The 20,000-nt window shown below is 37.2% G+C and overlaps 1 protein-coding gene and 1 long non-coding RNA gene across 3 annotated transcripts in view; one reads left to right on the top strand and one right to left on the bottom strand.

Moving 5' to 3' along the window:
- The window catches only part of LOC136842050 (uncharacterized), a 229,578-nt gene extending 213,191 nt beyond the window's left edge, over nt 1–16,387 (bottom strand). Inside the window, exons 1-2 of one of the 2 annotated variants that reach the window (XR_010854162.1) lie at nt 16,227–16,387; nt 14,959–14,975 (exon numbers count right to left, since the gene is read on the bottom strand). This is a non-coding gene — a long non-coding RNA (uncharacterized lncRNA). The remainder of the gene's footprint in view (nt 1–14,958; nt 14,976–16,226) is intronic. The other variant, XR_010854160.1, reaches the window with a different exon arrangement.
- A 3,016-nt stretch (nt 16,388–19,403) lies between these two features.
- Nucleotides 19,404–20,000, top strand: part of LOC136841515 (thioredoxin domain-containing protein 12-like) — a 151,967-nt gene continuing 151,370 nt past the window's right edge. The window contains exon 1 of the mRNA XM_067108475.1: nt 19,404–19,422. Within this exon, the coding sequence (XP_066964576.1) occupies nt 19,419–19,422 (4 nt within the window). The 5' untranslated portion in view covers nt 19,404–19,418. The remainder of the gene's footprint in view (nt 19,423–20,000) is intronic.

Here is a 20,000-nt window from a genome sequence, read left to right as displayed (position 1 = left end):
TCCTTTTATCCTCTCCTGAGAGCTTATCATGTTTCCTCAAGTCGTTATTGCCTTCCATTCGTGCTGAGCCGATTTTGTGATACTAGGCTTGTTACTACGACCATGTTTACATAAAAGAGGCTCAGTTTCATGCATTTTCTTTTCATCAAATAATAATAATAATAATAATAATAATAATAATAATAATAATAATAATAATAATAATAATAATAATAATAATGGCTTCAATTCACGAGGGTAGTTTTATATTATGACTCCAATATATCAAATCCTTTTATGAACTCTTGGACTACAATTGCAAGGGTTATTCTCTCTCTCTCTCTCTCTCTCTCTCTCTCTCTCTCTCTGTTGATCTCTATGTACATTTTTCCCGATGCATGACAGTAATGCTATATCCTTATAACGCGCAGGAATCAAAATGCTTTACCTCACCTGCCTCCCACAAATCTCGAGAAAACCACTGATATTATATGAACGCTTGAAGGTATGGCATTAATGTAGGTATAGCATTAATATATAATCTTCATAAAAGATATCATAAATCACAATGAGAATTCAAAGGTATGCAGTTCAAGTCTTCTAAAGGTTGACAGATAAAATAATTACCCTGCTCACCCGCAGGCTCGGGCCACGGGGTAGCCGCTCCCCTCAGCCCCGTGACAGAACCCCTCTCCACCCCCACCCCAAAATAAAAGTAGAAGTGACAGAACTTTACCCTGAGTCTGAATCATGTGACCTTGACCTTGACCAAAGGTTGGTTCAAGGTAGGTATGTGTCTGGCCCTGATGATTAAAAACATACTTAATTTGTCAATCATATGAATACAAGCAGAGTTTTCACGAAAAAATTAACAGAATTTGAAGAGAGACGGAAATCTTTGGGATACTGAACTTGATCTTTAACAAAAGGTCGAAATATGTCTGACTTAATGCTGAAACATTGTACCTAATATTTTGGACGGATAAACAAAGATACAGACAGACTGACAGACAGTCAATGGGAGGACGGATAAACAAAGAGTGTATATCATAAGTCACTGACATGAATGTATTAAGAACTATCATTAAACAAAAATATGATTTAATATATAATTGTCAAGCAACACTATCATCACAAATCATCAACAGAAATAGAAAATGTATATCTTGAACTCAAAGATATTTTACGCAAGATAAAAGTAAAAAAAAATACCTGTTATGTTTCATAAACTCTAATCAACTTTTATCGCCGGTACCTCAAAGCCTTCTGTTCTCTTCACTGGAGAACTGTTTACTTTCCTTAGACTGTTTTTTCTTTGGAATTTCTTTCGATACATAAAACAGATTTGTACAATTTACTAAAGAACTTCATTGGGAAGAGAAAACAAGCAGTTCCTAATACAAACATTTTTTCATCTCTGATGCTTCGGGGAGAGAGGGAGGTCGCCTCAAACAGAGAGAGAGAGAGAGAGAGAGAGAGAAAGAGAGAGAGAGAGAGAGAGAGAGAGAGAGAGAATTTGACGTGGATCCCACTGCTATTGTCTCAGATAAATGCTATCTATCTATCTACCTACTAATTTCCCCTAAAAAAATGGTGTAGAAAATTTTGGTAGAAAATTTTGGGAGTCATTATCTTACAAAGGATATTCTGGAGTGGTCAGAAAAAAAGGAAAATTAATCAGGTAAAATGTGAATATTTCGTTAAAGACGTAATGGAACCGGAAGAGGAAGGTAAGATTGATTACCTTAACAACGTATTGATTTCGTACATAAAAATGGCATTCAAACGGACAAGATCAAAGACGTCGAATTTGTGGAATTTTTTGCCGAATTTTTGGAATTTTTTAAAGATGAAACAGACTCTCCTTGCCTTACGAAAAACATACCATTCACAGATATAAAGAATGCTTTGAAAGGGTATGATGGTTGAAGAGCTTTAGGATGCTAGGAGTGTCACTATTAAAATCCTACAAGCAAGATATAATAAATTACGTAGACAGGATCTGGATGCGACTACAAGATGTGTGTTTGTACTAAAAGTTGATACGATTTTGAGTATATGAAAAAATATTCTGACAATTAAATCGTTGATATATCAACTGCAAGATAGAACGAATTACAAACTTTATCATCTGGACTCTGATAAACTTGGTTTTAAAAACAGTTAATCAATGAACTTACAATCATCATTCGACTCAAAATTTAAAAATCTTGAAATTCTGTATAACGAGTAAAACTGACGATGTTAAAAAAATTTAAGTCATACATGGCTTATCAAGAAAATTTTCTCAGCTGTTTATAACCAATTCCGCAGAACTTAAAAGCAACATCAACATGGAAGATATTGAGTTTACCCAGATTTCGCGGAATCTTATGTTAGCGAAAGGAACGTACTGAACCGACTTTCAATGACGCCTTATTACCTGATGAAATGAAAATAGATTGTTTGAGTTTCAAACTTCAGCCATCAATATACGACGACGGTCCTTCATTACGGACACACACACACAGAGAGAGAGAGAGAGAGAGAGAGAGAGAGAGAGAGAGACGGAAACCATTTGCTGACGTCTCGAATCGTAATAATTTCCATTAGAGTATACTGACTGCACGAGAGAGAGAGAGAGAGAGAGAGAGAGAGAGAGAGAGAGAGAGAGAGAGAGAGAGAGAGAGACGGAAATCATGTGCTGGCTTCTCGAATCGTGGTAATTTCCATCAGAGTGAACCAGTTCAATTGACGATAAAAGAGAGAGAGAGAGAGAGAGAGAGAGAGAGAGAGAGAGAGAGAGAGAGAGAGAGAGAGAGAGAGAGAAAATGGAAAAACTTTCAGAAAAATAACATGATGACAATTTTAACTCCTCAAGAATTAACAAATCTCAGAACACCAGACTGAATAGAAGAAGAAGAAGAAGAAGAAGAAGAAGAAGAAGAAGAAGAAGAAGAAGAAGAAGAAGAAATGAACTGAATTAAATATAGAATTTAGTCCAAAGGCCAAACAATGGGACCAATGTGGTCATTCACTCTGAAAAGGAAAATGACAGTAAACTTTTAAAAGGTGTAACAGGGGAAAACCTCTCAGTTGCACTATGAATCAACTGTCAGGAGAGGGTGGAAAGTAAGATGGAAGAAAGAGAATAATGAAGGAGGTACAGTGAAAGGAACGAAAGGGGTTGCAGCTAGGGGCCGAAGGCACGATGCAAAGAACCTTAAGAAATGCAGTGCACGGTACTAGGTGCACGGAGAAGAAGAAGAAGAAGAAGAAGAAGAAGAAGAAGAAGAAGAAGAAGAAGAAGAAGAAGAAGAAGAAGAAGAAGGACTAATTAAAGACGTAATTTGTCTCTTTCGTTATTCCCAACTCCTGTCATTTGCCGTTTTTAATTTGCCGCGAGGAACAATGGCCGCTCTCCCGGCACCACGAAACCGGATTCATTTTTACTTCTCGGACTCCATTCATTCCATCGCTGAGCAGGTAATAATTACAGGTATTTGGGGACACGGCTCATACAATGATCTTTAATTAAGGGACTTATACACAGAGCTCTAATTACGTGAAAAGTTCAGTAGCCCATTTTTGTCTGTCGTTGCTAATGTTGCTTGAGAATGGACTGCTGCACATTTTTTGTTTTCTGTAAAAGAAAACTATTGTGACGCCTTTGTCGGTCCGTCCGCACTTTTTATGTCCGCCCTCAGATCTTAAAAACTACTGAGGCTAGAGGGCTGCAAATTGGTATATTGATCATCCACCCTCCAATCATCAAACATGCCAAATTGCAGCCCTCTAGCCTCAGTAGTTTTTATTTCATTTAAGGTTAAAGTTAGCCATAATCGTGCCTCTGGCAACGATATAGGCCAGGCCACCACCGGCCCGTGTTAAAACTTCATGGGCCGCGACTCATACAGCATTATACCGAGACAACCTAAAGATAGATCTATTTCGGTGGCCTTGATTACACGCTGTACAGAAAACTCGATTGCGACGCAGAAACTTCGTCGAATTTTTTACTTGTTTTAATATTCATAATACTACTTTAAATGGTTCTGGACGTAAGCTACACTAAAATCGTGTAGAGACATTTAGTAACGATGGCAATTCTTTACAAGTCTGATCCCTGTATAATGTTTGTCTGCTGCAACCCTTCTAAAAAAAATTAGGAAATATTCAAAAGAAATTCTGGAGTTAATTTAGTATATCCGGCGCAAATCTTCCGAAAATCTAAAGGAAATCTACGGTGTGTGGTGTATTACATTAATCTGGCATAACTCAAGAACTGAGAGACAAATCACACTGTGTTCTGATACTCATCAATAAATGCTGCGCGGGAAAATAAGGTTTCTAAGTCTTCCAAAGGCCAAGAGAGACAAGATCTATCCAATTGGGTGGAGTCGCCTCCCACACCTGGGGTAACTGCTCATTACTGCAATTCACCACCTGACGCAATTAGGAAGTAGACAAAGCTCCCCCTACATGGGGGATTTGAGGGGAAGTGAGCAGACCTTCTCCTTCTCTTGGCCTTGAGTCTTCCTATGCTTGCCAAGAAAGTTTTCTACAGAAAATCACTATTTTTGTTAAATGAGGTGCTCTTGAGGGTAATGGTGAAGGACAGGTTTCATGTGTCCAGGAAAAACGGGTTATGGGATATTACGGGTCCTTCACACCTGTAATAATGAGAGGGATGCATTGTAGAGTAAAGAGGGACACCACCATGAAACTCTAGCCAGATTCAAGGGGTGTACAGAATCATTTACAGAATCATTACAAAATTCTGCCCCGAGAGAGAGAGAGAGAGAGAGAGAGAGAGAGAGAGAGAGAGAGAGAGAGAGAGAGAGAGAGAGAGACAACAGCTGAACCTATCTAAGCAAGAGAAGGAGAGATATCGAAACCAACTTTGTACCTATTTGAGAGAGAGAGAGAGAGAGAGAGAGAGAGAGAGAGAGAGAGAGAGAGAGAGAGAGCAGCTGAACCTCTCTAAGCAAGACAGGGAAAGAGATTGAAACCAAGCTTGTATCTACTTGAGAGAGAGAGAGAGAGAGAGAGAGAGAGAGAGAGAGAGAGAGAGAGAGAGAGAGAACCTCTAAAGCAAAACCGAACCTATCTAAGCAAGAGGGAGATCGAACACAAGGCTGTACCTATTTGAGAGAGAGAGAGAGAGAGAGAGAGAACCTCTAAAGCAAAACCGAACCTATCTAAGCAAGAGGAGATCGAACACAAGGCTGTACCTATTTGAGAGAGAGAGAGAGAGAGAGAGAGAGAGAGAGAGAGAGAGAGAGAGAGAGAGAGAGAGAGAGAGCTCTATAGCAAAGCTGGACCTATTTTTATAAAAATCAATAAGCCATCTTCGTATTAAATACGAATCCCCTCCTGGAGGTTAATGACTGCACGCTACCTGAGATTCAACCAGTGAATGGAGTATCCAATTAGAGCTGTAGTGGATGAACGAAGGATGTTTTAACCTAAACGTTTGCTGAAAGAAACATCTGTACAATGGATTGCTCATGGAATAGCATAAAAATACGAAAATTAGTTGGATGAAACGTTATTGCTGAATGGTGCGTTAATTAGCGAAAGCATTTTGAAAAAATATGCTGGAAAACAAGTTTCAAAACTCCTTACATCTTAATGTAAACAAACCTCTATTGTTTATAAGAAAAAAAATAGGACTTTTTAAGATTATAAATGCAATATAAAACTGAAGCCAAAAGCAAAGAGCTCGGACCTATGAGGTCATTCAGAACTAAGAGGACAATTGAGAGCAAAAAGGTTTTATAAGTGTAACAGGAGGAAAACCTCGCAGTTGCAAAAAGAAAAAAAACGAAAGGAAAAGAGGATATGGAGACTCCAAAAACGACATTTTTTATGCGTAAAGGAAATGGAATAGAATATAAAACTTAGGACAAAGGCCAAGCGCTGGGACCTATGAGGTCATTCAGCACTGAAAGGAAAATTGAGAGTAAAAAGGTTTGAGAGGTGCCACAGGGAGAAAGCCTTGCAGCTGGACGGTAAGATGGAAGAAAGAGAATATGAACAGAGGTACAGTAAAGGGAATGAAAGGGGTTGCAACGAGGGGCCGTGGGGACGCTGCAAAGAACCATGAGTAATGCCTACAGTGCACCGCGTGAGGTGCACTGACAGCACTATGGAGGTAAGACTTTGTGTGAATTCATATTCTTTTTAAAACGGGTACCTATACTCTGGTATTTTTATGCATCAGCATCCGTGAAAGTGTACTTTCAAATGTGCCATCCTACGCCCGGATTAGAACACGAATCCTTATTGATGATACGTGTATCCCGTTATGCCCGGCATGTGTGGATTACACTTCCCAGTGACTTACACACGCGCAAACATCGTCTTCTGTCTCCATCTATTTCCACACATACAAATCATCCCCTTAAGTTATAGCCATTAATGTCCATTTTTTTATCCTAATGGATACATATACAAGCACATTTACGGCGATAGTTACGCATCGAATTTACACATTCGCGCTCAACCGGGTGCTTACTCAGGCATACGAACGAAACGACCCGCGAACGCGTTTGCATGAAAAGGCACTTCCGGATAAACGAGGGGAATAATCCTTAATTCGGCATCCCGTCCAATGGCCGGCAATTTTCTCTGAGCCGACGGCCTCCATCCAATCGGGCGCATCGCGTTGCGAGAATAGATTCCGCCGCGCGTAATAAGTGCGGCGGTTAATTGCCCGGGATTAGGCTCCATAACGGGGAATAGGCTTCATCACCGAGGGGATTCGGGCAACTTTGAGAAGGGATTCCGACGGAATTACCGCCATAAATATAAAATGCTTTTGCTTGATCGGCGACCATAAGTTTTTTTTTTTCCGTGTACATATTTATATGAATCGTTTTTTTCTTGCGGATATTTATGCGATTAACCACCGAATAAAAACTCTACCATGTCAGTTTATCAAAACACGAATATGACTCGGACAAAAAAAACAAGTAAAAATGGAACCGAAGTTTCTTCGGCGTCATCGAGTTTTCTGTATAGCGTATAATCAAGGCCACTGAAAATAGATCTATCTTTCGGTGGTCTCGGTATAATGCTGTATGAGCCATGGCTCGGTGGTGGCCTGTCCTATAGCGTTGCCAGAGGCATGACTATGGCAAAATTTAACCTTAAATAAAACAAAAACTACTGAGGCTAGAGGGCTGTAATTTGTTGTTTGATGACTGGAGGGTGAATTACCAACATACCAATTTGCAGCCCTCTAGCCTCAGTAGTTTTTAAGATCTGTGGGCGGAGAGAAAAAGCACGGACGGGCAGACAAAGCCACCTCAATAGTTTTCTTTTACAGAAATCTAAAATACCGAATGACATCTGGTTCCCTCATTTGATTCCTTAATCTTCTTAGATGAGATTAAAAGACCGTGTAAATGCAGAATAATGGCACGCCACACTGCAGTAAAAGTTGTCCTAAACACATGTCGGCAACTTATCGCACACACACATCACAAACTATCTGTCTACAAGTCAGCGACTTATTGGCAGTTCTAAACAGCGCCACATATGATTATCCAGCAATTGACTTGTTTGAGATATATATATATATATATATATATATATATATATATATATATATATATATATATATATATATATATATATATATATATATATATATATATATATATATATGTATATATATATATATATATATATGTTATATATATATGTGTTTATATATATATATATATGTTTTACGATGAGTCGTAGTGTGATGGACAGTGTGGACCCTAGGACAGTTAGTCGACCAACCAGCAGACTCTATGCTAAATATCAAAAGCACAGGAACGACAGACAACTAAAAAATGCGCCTAAGTTTCTTCGGAGCAATCCAGTTTTCTGTACAGCCGCTACAGCGTATAATCAAGGCCACCAGAAATAGATCTATCTTTCGGTGGTCTCAATATAGTGCTGTATGAGCAACGGCCCATGAAACTTTAACCACGGGCAGGTTGCGGCATGGTCTGGATTGTTGCCAGATGCACGATTATGGCTGACTTTAACCTTAAATAAAATAAAAACTACTGAGGCTAGAGGGCTGCAATTTGGTGTTTGATGATTGGAGGGTGGATGATCAACATAGCAATTTGCAGCCCTCTAGCCTCAGTAGTTTTTAAGATCTGAGGGCGGACAGAAAAACTGCGGACAGGAAAAACTGCGGACAAGAAAAAGTGCGGACGGACAGACAAAGCCGTCACAATAGTTTTCTTTTACAGAAAACTAATGAGACAGGGAACGATAAATTTCAATGCTTTTGGTCACACCTGCAATTTAGGGTCCACACGTGGACTTGTCGAACAGAAAAATGGTAGTACTGTACTTTCCTCTTCATAAATTGGCTTCTTTGAAATGCCGCCTGCGCATCAATTTCGTTCCAGGTAATTCAATTGGTGATTAAACTCACAAAGCTTGAAGACTTTATTGCATGGACACAGCAGGGATAAAAGAAGAGAGCTCTTCAAACCATTTTAATCTCTCTTTGTGAAATCTATTTCTTCAAAATACCATAGATGTCAGAGGCAGCTAATAGTTTGAGCTCACATTACTTATTATTATTATTATTATTATTATTATTATTATTATTATTATTATTATTATTATTATTATTATTATTATTATTATTATTCATGTGCAAACATTCTCATTCAACAAGTCAAAAAGGCCATGAACTGGTCTACAACTCAGAATGCAAAGAAAATTAAAAAAAGATATATTTTGATAACATTGAGCATAAGCAATCAATAAACAATAACAAGAAAATATTTAACTTTTAATGTCGAAGAAAACCACTCATTAAAAAAATAAACCATTCAGAACAAAAAAATGAGGAAACCTAAAATTCAACTCAACGAGAACATTGAGGAAAAAGGAAATCTGATTGGAAACCTGAGAAACCTAAAATTCAACATAACGAGAACATTGAAAGGAAATAAAATTTCTGAGGAAAAACCTAAAATTCAACATAACGAGAACATTGAAATGAATTCTCAACATAAGAAACCTAAAATTCAACATAACGAGAACATTGAGGAAATGAATTCTGAGGAAACCTAAAATTCAACATAACGAGAACATTGAGGAAATGAATTCTGAGGAAATCTAAAATTCAACATAACGAGAACATTGAGGAAATGAATTCTGAGGAAACCTAAAATTCAACATAACGAGAACATTGAGGAAATGAATTCTGAGGAAACCTAAAATTCAACATAACGAGAACATTGAGGAAATGAATTCTGAGGAAACCTAAAATTCAACATAACGAGAACATTGAGGAAATGAATTCTGGAGAAACCTAAAATTCAACATAACGAGAACATTGAGGAAACGAATTCTGAAGAAACCTAAAATTCAACATAACGAGAAAGTTGAGGAAATCAATTCTAAGTTTGAGTGCATTCTTACGAAGCAAAAGGTATTAAGCCCAAGTTAGTGTAAAACAAAGTAACGGAAGCTGACGACAGTCCAAAGCTTAGTAACACTTGTTTACATATTAAGCAAAAAGTCACAATAATGTATAGGAGCCACTGTATTTTTCCAAAATACAAAGAGAGGGGTTAAAATACGGGAGCTTTCGACCGTTTGCACAACGGTCCTCTTCAGCCAACTGAATAAAAATACGTTTCTTAAAAAGACAACTGACAAATTTTTTTTTTAATAGTCCAGGAAACCATCAAACAATCTTTAAGAAACGGTTTCCTGAACTATTACAAACAAAAAAAATCGTCAGTTGTCTTTCTAATAAAAATGGGTTTAAGAAACTTTTTTTTGTATTTTGGAAAAATACAAACGCTCACGTACATTATTGTGGCTTTTACTTATTATTTCCGGTCACATTATAGTGATGCACCATAGACTTGTTTGCATGACCGACAACCCTCGTGTGGCATAAACAAAAACACGCAACTGGAATCAAACGTTGGAACCCCACCTACAACAGTGTGACTGACAACGTTGGACCCACTCCCCACCCACCCCAACTAACAAAAAAAAAAATATATATATTTATCAAACTGGTCATTCAGCGTCACAAAAAGCGAGCAAGGTAACGTGGAAATCCCGACTTATTGTGGGTTTTAAAAATATCTCATTTCATGACGAATTCAGGTGGAAAAAATAATCATATTTATATTTGTATCAGGCTACACTGAAGCAAAAAACATATGTAAATTCTGGTCTGCTCTTGCCATTAATTAATTCTTTTCTGCTTTCGTTATCTCCCGAACAATTCTAAGTTTTATATAAAAACGTCCGTTTTCATGACGAAAACAGATGTAAATCTTTTTTTTATATTAATATTCAATTCAGGTTAAACTGAAGCAAAAACAAATATGTAAATTCTGGTCAACTCTTACCATTAGCTAAGTCTTTTCTGCACCCATAAAGCAGAGCAAATCATAATCATTCTGTTGTTCATTTTTGGACAGCCTCCAATTGGCCCTCATTCGGTCTGTTATATTTTCTATAGCATATTTGTCTTTTAAACTACAAGGGTAAATTGCTTCAGGGTATCAATGGAATATAGAATTTCAGCCAAAGGCCAAGCACTGGGACCTATGAGGTCATTCAGAGCTGAAAGGGAAACTGAGAGTAGAAGGGCGTGAAAGGTGTAACAGAAGAAAAACCAGTGCGAGGTTTTCCTCCTGTTACACCTTTCAAACCCTTCTACTCTCAATTTCCCATTCAGCGCTGAATGACCTCATAGGTCCCAGTGCTTGGCCTTTGGCCTAAATTCTATATTCCATTCCATTACTACCCTGAAGCAATTTACCTTGTAGTTTAAGAGACAAATATGCCATAGAAAATAGAGGGTCAATTGTAGGCTATCCAAAAATGAACGATAGGATGATTATGCCGCTGAATCATCGCTTAAACTTTAGAGGTTCTAATTCCACGACATCCTCGGGGAAACTGTTCCACGGTCCAATGATGTGAGGAATAAAAGACTGCTGGAACTGAGAAGTTCTATAGCGTGGAACATTTACCCCTAGATACATATTTACTACAAATAATTGCCGTCAACAATCAACTAATCCACGAACTCCGCATCACGAACACTACCGCGTTAAAAGAAGTCCCTCGTACCGTGATTTCCCCCCTTCAATTATTTTTGGAGAAAGACCAAATCCAGGTATATAATTATCGTTACTTTCCGCGGCCATTTGGAAGTCAGAGACACGATCAGACGCCGTCCACTTCCCAGGATTACAGGCGTCCTTTTATTTCTTCTCGATGGCGATTGGTTGTCGCATTGCGGGTGGTATAAGGACCCTCGGAATGAAGGAGGTCAAGTCTGTAAGGGGTCAAGGCTGTAAGGGGTCAAGATTGTAACGGGGTCAAGACCTTGTCTTTTCCGAATCGTCCTCGACAGTTGCCGATGTTACGGAAGACATTAGTTTTCTCTCCTTGAGGTCTTATTCTCCTCTCTCTCTCTCTCTCTCTCTCTCTCTCTCTCTCTCTCTCTCTCTGGTCGATAACCAATTGGGGTCAAGCCGGTTTAGGATTACCATATTCAATATTCTCTAACGTACAGTTGGGTACTATCTCTCTCTATCTCTCTCTCTCTCTCCCTCTCTCTCTCTCCCCACTCGATAACCAATTGAGGCCAAACTGGGGCTTGCCATATTAGCGTTACCATATTCAATATTCTCTCCCATTTATCTACTCTCTCTCTCTCTCTCTCTCTCTCTCTCTCTCTCTCTCTCTCTCTCTCTCTCTCTCTCTCCAGTCGATAATCAATTGAGGTCAATCCGGTTTAACATATCTTAGTGTTATCATATTCAATACTTTCTCTCCCATTCAGTACTCTCTCTCTCTCTCTCTCTCTCTCTCTCTCTCTCTCTCTCTCTCTCTCTCTCTCTCTCTCTCTCTCTCCAGTCGATAACCAATTGAGATCAAGCCGGAGTCTACCATATAAGTATTACCAAATTTAATATTCTCTCCCATTCAGTTGGGTATATACTCTCTCTCTCTCTCTCTCTCTCTCTCTCTCTCTCTCTCTCTCTCTCTCTCTCTCTCTCTCCAGTCGATTACCATATTAAGATTAGCTGGGTCTACTATCTCTCTATCTCTCTCTCTCTCTCTCTCTCTCTCTCTCTTCAGATTGTGGTGTCATACTATTTACTCTCTCTCTCTCTCTCTCTCTCTCTCTCTCTCTCTCTCTCTCTCTCTCTCTCTCTCTCACCGATAAAGATTGAGGTGTCACGCTGTTTACTCTCTCTCTATCTAGCTGGTGGCTGTTTACTCTCTCTCTCTCTCTCTCTCTCTCTCTCTCTCTCTCTCTCTCTCTCTCTCTCTCTCTCTCTCTCTCTCTGTTGAGGTTTGTCTATATTCTAACTGTACACTCGCTCTCTTATCCTCAATGAACGATTTACCAGTGAAGTCTCTCTCTCTCTCTCTCTCTCTCTCTCTCTCTCTCTCTCTCTCTCTCTCTCTCTCTCTCTCTCTCTCAGACAGCATTATACAAGTCTATATATATCCCTAAACAGCATAGATGGCAAGAAAAATAAGGAATTATTCCCCTGAACATCCCAAGAGAGAGAAGGAGCTTATTAGGAATGCATTCCCACGGCCGGCATCCAGGAATTTAATTAATCCGTTTCTATGGTCTGGAATCATGTTAGGTGGGCGAAGCTTCAGCTATTTCCAGTTGGAATTATACCAAAAATTTTTCATTAAAGCTTAATTTTAGTTATTTTTTTATCTATAATTATAAAAGGATCTTTTAAGTTGGAATTGAATGAAAGACTCAAAAGAAAAAAATAAATAATGGGCAGGCTAAATAGGATTAGGAAATTACATTGGCTGAAATTAAATACAAAAGTAAGATTGCACATAAGTCTAGTGCGTTCTGTATTGCAATATCCACATTAATCATGGTATAACAATGAAACTATATATATATATATATATATATATATATATATATATATATATATATATATATATATATATATATATATATATAATTGTATGTGTATCTATAAAGTTTTGTCGATTTGAAAATAAAGCTTCAAGATAAATTTAATCAGTCAGATGGCAAGATAGAGTGAGATATCATACTAAAAGGAAATTAAAGAGGTTCCATATAAAGATGAGATACTGATGAAAGGGAAGTAGATGGCTTGGACATGTCCTTCGCCTAACCCGTGGGAGAACAATACGTGACAGTGTTAGCTGGGCTCTTCTGAGCACCAGAAGAGTTGGAAGAACTAGACCTACTCGGATGACAACTATTAGAAGAAAGGTTGGAGGGAGACTTGTGGAAGACAAAGCACAGGAAAGACATTACACCCTTTGCATCACGTGGCGTTGGAGGCGATGATGGAATGGAAGGGAATATAAAAATTAAGCCAAAGTCCAAACGCTGGGACCGATAAGGTCATTCAGCGCTGAAATGGAAATTAAGAGTAAAACTGTTTTCAAGATCTATCAGGAGGAAAACCTTGTATTTTCTCTGCAATACAATTGTTGGGAGAGAGAGGAAAGTAAATTGGAAGAATGAGAATATGAACGGAGGTATAGTAAAAAAAATGAGAGAGGTAACCGCTAGGGGTCGAAGAAACGCTGCAAAAACCTTAAGTAATGCCTACAGTACACCGCGTGAGATGCACTGGTGGCACTAACACACTACGGAGTGGAGGCAATGATGATGATAATTATGTCATTAAACATTTCATTATCAGGAGGAACTGACGAAATAATCCTGTCAGACTGATGAATTATCAAAATAATAATTAGTACCTGTCAAACACTTGTCAGGTAATCGTATCTGTCACGCCAAAACTATGTTCTTATCTAATCCGACATTTCATTACCAACGCAATCTCCAGTTTCAAATACCGAATCAACTCTCAAAATCCCCAGTCCCCAGGAAATGAACAGACTCTCCCTGGCCCCCCAATCCCCAGTTCAGTAGAGGACTTATTTTAATTATCAACGATATCACTAGGAATTACCAGTCGTGAATAATAGCTTATGGTACTATCAACACTTGTACATACTCAAAGATATCTGTTTGATATTATATATATATATATAAATATATATATTTATATATATATATATCATATATATATATATATATAAAACATTCCCGGAAATGAATAATTGCTTCAAGGACAGATTATCTCGGTTTAGATCCATCGTCCTCCATTTACCAACAGCGTACACACAAGCTTCACAAAATAATAATAAAAGAAAATTATAATTGGCAGTCATTTGTATTCAGTTCCTTCCAATGCCGGTGATAATATAACTCCTGTCTAACCACTGACACAGATTTCGACTCACTATTCAATTGCCTTTCCATTTCGTGAGGTAATGGCACGAGTCCCATAAAAGCTTGGGGACTGTGATAGACATACGTGTATCTAACGATTGGTATCTAATATATAAATAAATACATACATACATACACACGCACACACACATATGTATATATGTTCATGACTCGTAATGACATTGTATATTATGCATATATATATATATATATATATATACAACTGTCGTTACAAGGCGTAATAATTCAGTTATTTAATTTTATAACCCTTTACTTATATCACGAGAACAACACGAAACGAAATAGTTTATGCAGTTAAAAATCACTTTAAAAAAACAAATGCAATCCTAGTACACTCATTAACGGCTCAAACTACATCGTAGTCATTAAGTAAAATACCTGTCATTAGACTCACTGATCGTAAATGAATGAAGCCCCATATGAAGCAATAATTATCAAAGTAACTCAAACTTCAAATTCACTAAAGAAACAGAAAAATAACTGAATATGTAATCAAACAAATAAATAAACAAATATAAAAAAAAACATTATCACAATCCTCCTAGCATTAATGCTTTTCCCGAGAGCATGTTTTTCACGGGAAAAAACTTACCAGTTACTATATTTTGTTAACGTTTAAGAAACCAGACTACCTACATGATAAAGTTAACACTTACCCAGTTCCCTCGAGGATCTGCAATGAAAAAAAATATCTCGATTAGGCATTGTTGGATGTAATAATTAGAAATGAAACTGATTTAAAATTAAAATGGCAAAGAATAATATTAATGCAAATGCTACAAGATTATGCCACGGTAAAGTTCACATTGTCCTTTAGACCTAGGATGGTAAAGTGTTGTTAAACATATACTCAATAAATGCATTATCGTATTCCCACTGTGATAATGGCTTACTAAATCACTTTTAACAAAATCAATTAAAAAAAAAGACCTGTGAAAGAATGAAGATTCCTCATATAGATGGTTATAAATATTTAAAAATAAATACGAGGGATAGTGTGTTCCTGTCATCCGTGTTTAAGCTGCAGTGAGGAACTCATTAGCGTCCTAAACTCTATTTGAAAAAATATAATGAAGCTAAAGTTTTTAGCTGAGGCAGGACTGACAATAGGCCTAAGGGGAGAATTCCTGGAAGACTGCCAACCAACTACCCTTTCAAGACTCTGCGGGAGGAAGCTCACAATTAAGCCTATAAGGTTTGTTTTCCTGAGTGCTACCATAACGATGGGAATATAATGTTCGTTAGCGTCAATTTCTTCATTACTGCCATGTTTTCATGAGGTGCCTCTGCTGTTACAAAGAAAGAAGGATTTCACTTAAAATGTTAAGTAGGGGGAGATAGATCAGTTTCGGTCAAGATGTTTGCACTGGGGAACAGTAATAATGGCACAGGTAAAAATGGCACAGGCAAATATGGCACGATAAAAATGGCACAGGTAAAAACAATACAGATAAAAATGGCATAAGTGAAAAAATAGGAAAAATGGCACAAGGGAAAAAATATAATAATTCATCTACAATGTTTCACCATGTTTAGTACTTGGCCCTCGGCGATCAATGTCCCCGAGGGGCTAGTACTACTGTATAGCGAAATACTGTAAATGAATCAATATTATTTTTTTCCCTTGTGCCATTTTTTCCTATTTTTACACTTGCGCCATCTTTACCTGTTATTTTTACCTGTGCCATTTTTGGCTGTGCCATTATTACCTAAATTCGTTTGCATGGTTACTGTAATATGAGAGAAAAGGGTGGGAGGCTCTACGGCTGGTGGGGGGGCGGTTACATTTGAAAGTAAGCTGCAAATATAGCTGTAAACAGCTTTCTCTTATAGCTAGGAGTTTCTGTAATGTAGCCAGCCATTAAACATCGCATTGAGCTTTTAGCTCAACCTTACATTTACGATGAACTCGAAGTTAACCTACCAACAAACGGAAGCCGGTTAGTTACGTACACACACAACGCTAATTTCACCCGAATATTATGCTTCAATATAATAAATCACAACACTGAATCTGTAACACTTTCCACGACGAACACAGTTGCAGTGAAATGAAGGCCTGGAAAACAAAATGTATCCCGCGGTTTCTTGATGGGGTTGGAACGTTGATTCAACAGAGAAGAAAAATTCGCGGGTTACATATTTCGCTACTGTAATCCTTTAGTCAGCAATATAAATTTACATTGTCGATTATGATTAGCTTGTCTGTAAATTAATAATTTTGAAAAATGAATAAAAAATCTTTAAGAGCAGCTTTTCATTTTGATCTATAACGATTTCGAAAGCTAAATTTTATTACCTCCAGATTTTACTTAGTGGGGTCTCCTCGCGTAACTATCGTCGTTAGCCTGTTTAGAAAGAAACATTCTTTCTTACCCAGGATTAGGCTACTTATTAAATCGTTATTAAAGAAACTACTATAGAAAATACTGAATGTCAAATGCGCTCGCGTACGTTTTTTTAAATCGTCATTAAACGTCGGCTGTAAAACAGTTTTATATCAGAGTTGCTTCGTACTACGGTTGAAGCAAATACTGGTGGTTTTATACACACAATTTTGTTTCTTGCCACTGAAAATCAAAATAAAGGTTGAATGTTCAAAACATCATGCCAACGGCAGTTTCTCCACTGTTTCATATGTATTTTTTTCTTCACAGTGAAATAGTGAAAGAAAATTCTTCGCTGACGTAAAGGTGGTTTATGAAGCATTGCGTATATTATAGTTTTAACAATCAAACCTTTTTGTTTACAAATACCCAAATGAAATGAAAGGTTTAGCTTCTCTGCTCAACTGTGCTTTACAATGATTCCAGCGAACCTCCAAATAACATCTAAACAATATGCTATAATTTCCTGAACAACTTAAATAGGCTAACAACCATAGTTCTTGTCACCAACCCCACCAAGTGAAATTGGATGAGATATTTTCGCTGTCGAACGATTACACGTTCGATTATTTAGTTAAAATTTAAAGAAATGAAGCAGTTTAACTTAAATATATCTTAATCCAATCACGAATAAACTATTGGAAAGCTGTGAAATACGAAGATAAACCAGATAACGTTTCTAACATTAAGTTTGTAAAACGCGCTAAATTAATATCAGGCGAATTTTTCCTCCCGTGGCGTTAGCGCTTCGACATGGAAGCCTTGACAGCGGTGCTCAAAGTTTGTTTTTTTTTTATTTCTATTGTGGCCGTCGTCCTGTGTGTTGTGTCTATTTACCTAGAGGTTATTAAATACACCGCAATATCGTAATATTTTAGTGATTTACCTGGAAATATACTCAAAGCTTGTTATGTGATTTAACATCTGCCTTTCGTCGGTAAGCCAACTCGATTTGCTATTTAATTGTTTGGTAAAATATGAGAGTACATAGCCTCCAGTGTTCTAAAAGCAAATTCGTTTACATATATATATTTTCATCACCAGCGCCTTTTATTCATTTCACACTGGATACAGTGTATACTGTAAAATATAAGTTCGATATGCTGTCTAAATTACACATCGACATCAGATGCTTACCAGAGCCGCGGGTGGAAGGAAAAATGGCTTTCCGTGTTATACAAGTTTTTATTTTTTAAAATACCTTCCCTTTAGTTCATTTTCGGTTGCATTCAGCCAATACATAAGCGAGAGGCTGTTCTGCATGAAAAGTGAACGGGAATAAGCAAAAGTAAGGAATTTATTATATAACCAATTCAACATGATGTAGCCTAGGCCTATGCAAAACTCTCCGTGAAGCAATTTTGTTTCAGCATTATCTTTTCATAACAGTTCAGTGCTCTCTCTCTCTCTCTCTCTCTCTCTCTCTCTCTCTCTCTCTCTCTCTCTCTCTCTCTCTCTCTCTCTCTCTTGTTTAATCAGTGTTTTTTTTAGTGGTAAATTTAGCTTCGTTACAGGAACCTCCGATAGATTCTCAATCAGCTTTCCCTAGACTAATGGTACTATCCACCCAACTCCCACTGTTTTTTTTTTTTTAATTAAAAAATACGTAACGATAAGAAGTGGCATTGGCAACATCATGAAGTTCAGTGATAATGATGATGATTATAATAGTAATGCCCGGAAACTGCTGCAGACAAGGATAGTAGTAGTTATAACAAGATTGATCGGAGACAACTAACCTGCGTTGCGTAAATTCTAACAAGAGAAACAAACAATGACGAAGAGCGTTGACTATTTGTCGGAGGTAATTATCACAGCCATGAAGTATAATTCACATTTTATTTTCTGATAAGGTATTAAATAAACATATACCAAAAATTTACCAAATAATGCAAAATTATATATATTAATTATACTTTTATGTGTCGATGCAGATACGATTGTTATGAACGTTTACCAGGATAAAAACTGCTCAAAAATGTCAGGTATATATAATATATATATATATATATATATATATATATATATATATATATATATATATATATATATATATATATTCATAATATAAAGCCCAAGATCAGGCGTACCAAGGATGATGAATAACTAGAGTCTGTTTATTGCAAAATGAATCAAGGTAAAAAAGTTACAATAATTTATGGTGACCAGTAATAAAATCACAGGAATAAAGTGAAATAACCTAACCTAACCCAGCTTAACCTAACCTAACCTAGCATAATCTGTAACCTAACCTAACCCAGCTTAACCTAACCTAACCTACAATTTAACCCAACATAATAACCTATAACTAATAATTACCAGCCACCATAATTAACCTATTTTTTTCCAAGCCAACATTGTGGCTTTTTTGCCACTTTTTTCCTGTAACTTTTTTACGGGCCACCTGCAAAATCCATGGTGCCTCTGTTAACCCAGTAAATTATATACCTGTTGGTTAGTCGACTATGGTGAATCTCATTCTTGGTGGAGAAGGTCATGGTCTATGAACCTCGAACGAAGCTCATACTCTTGTTATGAAAAAACAGAAAGCCTAATGTTGAAAGAGCAGTTTGGTATGAAATAAATGTGGAATATGTTTGAAAGGGAAGGGTATTTCCAACATTTGCATTGCTTTAGACAAAGTTTTTAATGTTATGACAGTTATGAATATCCCATCATTTGATTGTAATCCAAATTCTCTCTTCTTTTCAGATCACCAAGTACACTAGATGGGTAAGTGTTAACAGTAGCTATCAGATATATAGTATTAATTATCAATCTGTTGTTTTTATAGATATTTCGGATTTTTCCAGTTAACTGTACAAGGTGGTTGTTTTTACGCTCGATTAAAGATAGCATTTTGAAAAATAATTATAATTTTTACGAGCAAACGAGAATTATACAATCCAGCATACATTTTCATAAAACTTTATCTGTTGAGTCAATTTCATATACAAAAAAATGCATCAAAAGCTCATTTATGACATTAGGCCAACGAGCGTGTAGTGCCAGTGGCTCCTTTTTGACTAGGATAACGTACTTTTAGATGCCAAAAGCTTCATTTTGGCGCAGGGCCACGTAGTAAAAGGTAAGTGAAGTCCGTTTTTGGCGTAGGATCCCATAGAGTGTCAAAGTCTCCCTTTTGGCAACTAGTATCAGGGCATTCAGTGGCTTCCACTTAGCATAGCCTAGGGTAGAACGTACTCAGTGGAGAACGGTTGCTCAGTGTTGTTTAACGGCTGGCTTATAGGTCTAGGGTCACTGGTGTAACAAAGTTCTCGAGCGAAATCGATTTACTTTCTATCAGTGAC

The sequence above is a fragment of the Macrobrachium rosenbergii genome, chromosome 9 (assembly GCF_040412425.1).
Source record: "Macrobrachium rosenbergii isolate ZJJX-2024 chromosome 9, ASM4041242v1, whole genome shotgun sequence".
In the NCBI taxonomy this organism is placed as follows: domain Eukaryota; kingdom Metazoa; phylum Arthropoda; class Malacostraca; order Decapoda; family Palaemonidae; genus Macrobrachium; species Macrobrachium rosenbergii.
This window is presented reverse-complemented; position numbering and strand designations above follow the sequence as displayed.